This window comes from Eutrema salsugineum, unplaced genomic scaffold (genome assembly GCF_000478725.1).
Source record: "Eutrema salsugineum unplaced genomic scaffold, Eutsalg1_0 scaffold_7, whole genome shotgun sequence".
NCBI lineage: Eukaryota > Viridiplantae > Streptophyta > Magnoliopsida > Brassicales > Brassicaceae > Eutrema > Eutrema salsugineum.
In genome coordinates, this window is record NW_006256486.1 from 11,546,110 (window position 1) to 11,554,151 (window position 8,042).

An 8,042-nucleotide genomic window follows, 5' to 3' on the forward strand; every position below is an offset into this window, starting at 1 on the left:
CAGAGGTGACGAATTCAAAGTGGCCATAAGTATCTCTGTCTTCCGGCATTTGGAATCACTGGCAATATTTGCCTAAAATCCCCTCCTAAAACAATGACCTTATCACCAAAGGGCTTATCAACTTCTAATATATCACGCATCGTTCTATCTAGAGTCTCAAAACAGTCTTTACTCATCATCAACGCCTCGTCCCATATAATGAGTTTAGCAATCCTTATCAGGTCGGCAAGATTCGACTCCTTCTTGATTGAACAGAAGGTAAACTTATTAACCACAATAGGGATTGCAAATCTTGAATGCGCAGTTCGACCTCCTTCTAATAACAACGCAGCAATCCCGCTCGATGCAACCTTGAGAACAACATCACCTTGGGAACGTAGAGCAGATCCTAATAGACTCCACAAATAAGTTTTACCAGTACCTCCAGAACCATAAACAAAGAACATAACTCCTTTGTTCTTATTTACTGCTTCTAGTATCTCATCATAAACACTTCTCTGTTCACTTGTTACAATGGCTAACATCTGCTCGTTTCTTACTCTAAGAGTTTCACGATTGTAATTCCTCTCATCCCGAATAAGAGGATTATCACGTGACTCCAGAGTAATATCTTCAGGAAACGGCATAGGTGTGAATTCTTTTAAGGATCTCCCACTTACACGTAAAAGAAGTTCTATTTCGACCAGAGTAAAGTCTTTAACTTGCTCCTGAGATAGACTAACAGCTACACAATTTCAAAAAAATTACAAAAGATAAATTAGCTATCAATATCTTAAAGATATATAATAACAACTACGCAAACAATAACTATATGACTTATTTTGATCCCTGGCAGCTTTTCTGTAATTATATATGATGTCATCTGATAATACCTGCCATGTAGCATCCCAAACTCTAGAAGGAATGGATATACTTTGAGTAGTGAGCAGGATCACAAAAAGACGACGGAGATAATTGGCAGAAAGCCACAAGCCGCCCTCATTGATGGCCTCAATATATTCTTTGTCATCATTCAATAATCCATACGCATAGCAAGCGTCTTTGAACGAAGAATGTAGAACTTTGTTGACCGTTTTTATATCATCAAAACTACGTGGTCCTTTGACTAAATTAAGCAGAAGCCTTAAATAATACGCTTCACCTGCCCCAATGGGTACGTACGTGATTCTACCAAGAGCAACTCTCCTTGATCGTGGCGTCCATATTCTCTTTGTGTTATTCCACACCAATCTCGTAGGAAATTGCGCATAAGTTAACGTCCTCGCCAATTCATACATATCGTTGCACTCCATCCAAGCAATGAATTTTGACGTACCAACTGAGACACGATTAATAACCTCGTCACCTGGATCATCCTCGTTGTATATGACCATTTGCTGATTCGGTAAATGAAAGGGTAGTTTAATTACAGAAACCGTGCGATGGTGAGTATGATTACGGAAAATTCTCCACGTAGACTCCGAAGGTGCTACATACCTACATAGAAAGACATTATTAAATAATGGAAGATTGGAATTTCAAAGATATAAAATATGTGAACAAAATGTTTAAAACATACCTACAATTGAAGTGTTTCTTAATCTCGTTTTCTTTATCATCATTCTTGACAGTTGCACGAATGTAGTCAGCACCTTTATGAATATATTTGAATAGATACTTTACTGATCGAGATTGTACACACCATTCGACGTTGATATGAGCCCTATAAAGCAGTGTGAGACTCCTATTATAAGGAACCACAAATCCATTATCACATTCAATACCCTTTTTAACGATAACTTTCTTGTCATTACGTCGCCTGTATATAAGATATCCAACATCATCTATTTTAGTGATCGGACTGTAAGGTTTTGGAAAATACTTTGTACATTTTCCTTCAGCCATGCAAACACTATCCTTATTCCAAGCACCACATGGACCATGCATCATAACATCTCCTACTATCTCATACAGCGCTGGATCAATATCCTTGTCAAGAATCTCAGCACATATTATCTTATCAATGTCATCACCAGTTGGTAGCTTGTGACCAGCTTCTAAAAAAAGAACGATGAGTGCATGAGGTAGCCCCCGTTTTTGAAACTCAATCGTGTAGATCGCTGCAACGAATAAATGGTAGTTTTTAAAAGATTAGTTAGCATGATCATCTAGCAATGTTATGGACATTATCTTGCTAAACAAAATAAGATACTTAGTTTAATAAAACATACCGGCTTTTACGACACCTAACACATTTTCTTTGGTGAGCCTGTGCATGAGATCATCTAGTTTCATCTTGAACACTCGCGTACATATATCTGGTCTATCATCTTGCTTCAAGTTATGTCTTTTTAGGTGCCTGGTAATCTCAGGCCATTTGGGATTACACGTAAAGGTTATGAAAAGATCCGGAAAACCAAAATGCTGGCAAGTAGTCATCGCATCTAGATAATGTTGCACCATATACCTTGTACCACCAGTATAAGAAGAAGGTATAATAATACGTTTACCCTTGTCAGAAAGATCAATGTCACCTCCATCAACAGTTTTCTTTATTTTGTCATAATTTTCGCAATGAAGTTTAGACTGATTCATTGATATGAAACGTAGTCTATTAGTCTCAATCATCGTGTACGCATCCACTAAAAACTGCTGGAACAATCTTCCAGATAAAGGGATGATTGGTGACTCACCAACCCTCTCTTGTATGCGGTAAGCAAAAAACTCTCTCATAGTAATATGCAACCTTTTCCTCCCTTGGGTATCTACAAAACCAATATCGATACCAAGTCTGAACCCGTCCTCACCATAGGGAAACAATAATGGATATTGCAAAGGCAGATACGCAGGATGTAGTTCACTGATCCTTTTGAGATTCCCAGTCTTTTTACACTCGATGATGATATCACGTGCATCTACCTCACCATTGAAATCATTAGGTATCAATGCAGCAACTTCATTAGTAGCTGGTAGATTCTCAGTCCTTCCATCGCTTTTCCTGTCACACTTTAAAATTATCATTAACCGGCTTGTATCATCGTTAGGATCAAACCTTTCTCGAACGTTTCGTAATGCATCCACATGTTTGTTATGTTTATCTAGCATATTTTTTATTTTCTCAACAACCTTCACTCGCAATTTATCAGCCGGTCCCGTTTTCCTGTAAAATTTTTAAAATAAATTCATATAACATTTAACATTTAATTTTTATCAGCAAATAAATTTTTATCAGCATATAACATTTAATAACAATACATATATGTTTTAAAATTGATCTCAATGATTAAATTTAATATAAACCAAAAGAATAATAATCATACACACAAGCAGCTATTCGGTTAGATGTTTCATTTGCGGTATCATATATATATAGCTGTAAAAAAGCTGGTTCTTTTCCAGGAGGTGGTAGCAACTCCCCTATAGAATGGTAGTTCTCCCCACTTATTTGGAAAATGTAAGGACCTTTCCCGTTGTTGATTTCTTTATTTATTTTTCCTCCAAGAGAAGTGAAAGAAAACATTATATTATACGCCCGGATAAACTCACGAAAGTGATCACGCAAATTACCATCATTATACATCAATGCTAATAAGGATTTCGGAGGGGTTTTAAGAAGTGGAAGAACGACTTTACCCTGACCACAACACATGGAGAATATAGGCTTCCCACGACGATATCGTTTACCCAACCTCTCTCCATACCACATATAAGCCTTACAATTACCACATATATATATAGGATCACCATCGTCGTAATAACCTAATTAAAATAATATTCATTGCTTAGTGTTAATTACACAGTAGTTATATATTATGTATTGAATGAAATATATTAGTACAATGAAAACCATAACCTCCATCTTTCAGACCAGGACTAACTGATTCCAATAAATCTGTTCTAGTAACAACGGTCTCTGTTGCATCCCCATCACAAAATTCAGAGGTTTTAGCACGTTTTTTGGGTCTTCCTTTCTTTTTATTACCAGGCCTCGATTTTTCCACATCCTCACTTTCCGACATAGAGTCTTCATCATTATCCATATCGGACTCAGAATCAGTAGCAATAAAGCAAGCAAACTCTTTGGTGTTGATAGAAGTAGCCAAAAGATCTGTTTGTTTTTTTAACGGAAAAAATAATAAGTGTAAATCAGGCATATAATTATTAATAAACATTGTAATTACGAAAAAGAAGATCAAACCAATAGCTTCTTTTCTTTTTCTCCTCTCACGCATGATATGCATTCGTCTCTGCTGTGCATTACGAATTCCCGAGGGTGTTAGATCAGGAACTTCATTAATATTGTAACGAAACAAATCTCCAAGTTGGTCTATATCGGTTACACTGGTAGGAGCATATCATGCGTTCTTAGCATTACCACCTACAAATTCCAGTTAATAGTAAGCAAATTTATAACATGTAAATGTCTTAAAAATGTAATTTACTTAAAAAAACACATTTATTTGGAGCAATCGACGAAGATGAACTTTTTTCTGAGGACGCCCAAGCTTACGTTTCATTTTTTCTGTGAACAGCACGAACAAAAAAAAAAAAGTGTGATCTAAAAACACAATCATTAACAAACTATAAAGTGTATATGAAAGATCATAATAAATTAAGATTTTGGTAATAAAAAGAATTTCGAAATAGAAAACCTCACGATAATGTTAACATTACTTATTCTTCGCGATAATATGTCTATCTTCTCTAATGCACCATAATACTCCAATATCGAAAATTTACATTTTTCGTGATAACGTTAAAATACTATTGAAATACTTCTACATTACAATAACGCGGATCTATAAATAATTATTTATTATTCCAAATATGCAGAGTTATTCCTAAAAATATACCTCTACATTACAACAAATATATTATCCTAATGTTTTTACGAATACCGAAAAGACTATCGTTATACTACTTAGAAATTGAATATTCTCCCAAAAATATGGTTATTTAACATATCATCCAATAAATTATATCACATCTTTTTTTTTTTTTTCTCGTAGACAATTATACTACAATTCGTTACGCAGGCGTTTTGGAGATAACTATGAACATCGAAATCCATACATGAAAATAATAATTGAAAAATCTTATTTTCATACACTGCGTCAAAAGTCAAGTTTTATTCAAATCACATACGATGTTTAACACAAACCACAAAACCTAAAAATAAAAATTGATATATAAAATAATTCACTACAAGAAAAACATCATTTTACAACGGCCGAAATGGTCGTTATTTCGTCGTAATAGGGCTATTACGACAAACTACCGACGATTTCGAATTCGTCGTAAAGTCATCGTCGTAATAGACAAATCGTCATATAATATACGACGGTTTCGTTTCGTCGTAACATCGAGGGAAACAAAATCGTCGTAAATGTGTCGTACAGTTTACGACGATTTTACATCGAATTGCGTCGACTTGGTCTTCGCCTGGACCGTCGTTAAGTGGTCGTTAATGGTCGACGTAAGATCGTCGTAAAATGTACGACGCATAAATCGTCGTAAATCAATCGTAAAGTATTTAATCATTTCGTCGTAAAATCATTGTAAAGCACGAACGTATAAGCGTCGTAATTGTCGTCGTACATTTTAGTCGTAAATTCGTTGTAATATTTACGACGAATGTACGACGGTTTTAATAAAGATATTACGACGATTATACGATATATAATTGAAAATTAAAAAAAAAAAATTCGAATTAAAATTTAAATTAAAAAAAAAATTTACAATTTAAAATTTATTAAAATTTGAAATTAAAATTAATTGTAATTTACATAAAAACCCTACAGATCTAAATCTAAATCTAAATCGTCGATCCCGTCGGAACATCTCCTCGTCCGTCTGCACCGGCGGTTGCGTCCTAGTGGATGATCCGGCGGCAGACGATCCGACAACCCCATCAGCCCGCAGCTTGTCCAACTGCGCCATGAGTACCAGGTTGTCGGCTCCCATGATCTCGAAGAGACCGTAGAGCTGGTCGATCCTCGTCTCGTACCGGGTCCGCATCTGATCGATCTCCTGGCGGATAACCGGATCCGGGACCCGGACATGACCAGTCGCCGTAACTCTCGGGGTATCACGGATGGACCCCATCCCTAATACCCGCCCCTTTTTCTTTGGGGCAACCTACAAATATTTAAAAACATGATGGTTAGAAATTTAATTTAAAACTAAAGTTACATTAATTAAATATAGTAATTAAATTTACCTCTTCGAAGATCTGGTCCATCTCCGCCACCGTCAGCGTCGGGGTCGATTGGACCGAGCTACCTCCGGGAGACGTTTGACGCGCCTGCTGAGTCAGCTGCGTCTGTCGCTCCTCGATCGCCGCACAGGCGGCGTTGTAGATCTCCTCCGCCCGAGGATCCGTGAATTCGCCGTTACGCTTCTTATGCGTCTCGGCGAAAACATTCGTCATCGGAGGAAGTTCTCCTCCGTTATTTTCGACCTACAAAATCAAAATGAAAAAAATAATTAGTATCGAAAAATAAGAGTTAATTATTTGAAATTAAAAAAATTAGTAATTTTAATTTACTTACCATCATAAGCCGTCTTCCGGCAAAAGGAATCTGGCCGGAAGTGTGCGGGACATTCTTCCGATTTCCCGCATCGTCAGTAGCGTTCCTGAAAAATATTTTCATTAGAATCTATTATAAGAAAAAAAATAATGTAAATATTATTGGAATTAACTACTTACCTAGATCCGGAACACTTGGCGGCCGTAGTCTGGTTGTGCAGATCCAACCAGTACTGGACAAGGCCCCGCCAGACGGTATTGGCCATAGGCGCCGGCTTGGCCTTGTCGCCGTCAACCTCCCACTTCCGTTTCCAGTCGGAAACGGTGTTGTTGAGGCGGAATTTGACCTTCTCCTTGAATACCGTCTCCACACGTCCGTGTGCGGATGCTTCCCAATGCCAGTTTTGCTAGGAAAAAAAAGAAGTTAATAATTATTGTAAAAAGTTAAAATTTAAAATTAAAATTAAACGAAATGGTAAATTACTTACCGCAAAACACTTGAACCAAGTGTCAAGTGTGGCCTGATCCAGCTTCTTCCAGCTGGTATGGGGTTGTACGAAAAACCCCTGGATGATATCCGCAACGTTACGACCGACTGCATTGTCGGTCGTAAACCTAGTCAAATGGAGAGAGAAAAAGTAAATTAATATCAAATATATAAGAATAAATATTAATTAATTTAAAAAAATTGTAGGAAAAAAATTACGTACCAAAAGGTGCCCGAGGCTCGATCCGGGTCGAGTTTGTTCATGGTCTCACGACCGGGTTGCGCCAGAAGATCTTGTACCATAAACTGGGCATACGGTACAGGCGGGATCGGATCAGCCTCAGGATCGGCCTGTGCGGGAGCCGCTGGTTCGGCTGGTGGTGGTGGAGGCGGTGCCGGCTGCGGAACAACGACCGGTTGGGAAACCGTCCGTTGTGTTCCCGAAGACTCCGGGATGGCTGATCTGGTCACCGAGGTAGATGGGGCCGTATCGTCAGAATCGACGAGCTGTCGGTAGTGAAATCTCTTAGCCCGAGGAGCCATATCGACAGAATCTACAAAATTTTAAAAAATTTGTTACTAATTTTTCAAATATTTATTTAAATTTACAAAATCCGGGCCTATCTAAATTGCGAAACCTAAATCTAAATTCCGAACCTAAATCTAAATTCCGAACCTAAATCTAAAATAATATGTAATGAAATTAATTTTAAAAAAATACTTACAATTAATTGGCTGGGAGAGTAGGGAGAGAGGGAGAGGTTTAGTTTTAGAGAGAGAGAGAGAGATTTATAGAGAGAGAGGGGGAAGAGAGGAATGAGTGACGAAGGGGAAAAACTCGCGTCCCTTATATAGATTTTGTGATCGTCGTAAAATCGTCGTAGCTTTACGACGGTTTTACGACGATTTGTATGTATAACAGTCGGTCCACTGCATGACATGACACGTGTCGTGATGGGAGCATTTGACCGTTACGACGGTTTTACGACGATTAAACCCAAAACCGTCGTAAAATCGTCGTAACGTCTAAACATTTATAACCTCGTA

General features: G+C 37.6%; 1 protein-coding gene across 1 annotated transcript; it reads right to left on the minus strand.

Annotated features, from left to right (window-relative positions):
• Positions 1-14: 14 nt before the first annotated feature.
• On the minus strand, positions 15-4,019 carry LOC112083106. Its single transcript, XM_024150836.1, has 6 exons — positions 3,962-4,019; positions 3,833-3,892; positions 2,211-3,077; positions 1,559-2,099; positions 1,142-1,476; positions 15-724 (listed from the first exon to the last, which is right to left on the minus strand). Exons 1-6 carry the CDS (start codon positions 4,017-4,019, stop codon positions 15-17), a joined length of 2,571 nt encoding a protein of 856 aa, XP_024006604.1.
• Positions 4,020-8,042: the final 4,023 nt, after the last annotated feature.

Excerpts from the sequence above, each read along its gene's own strand:
- LOC112083106 (XM_024150836.1), bottom strand. The coding sequence starts at position 4,019 with ATGGATAATGATGAAGACTCTATGTCGGAAAGTGAGGATGTGGAAAAA. Across the intron at positions 3,078-3,832 it reads TCCTGGTCTGAAAGATGGAG|ATAAACATAACAAACATGTG; the intron begins GTTATGGTTTTC and ends AAAATATGCTAG. Across the intron at positions 1,477-1,558 it reads AAGAAACACTTCAATTGTAG|GTATGTAGCACCTTCGGAGT; the intron begins GTATGTTTTAAA and ends CTTTCTATGTAG.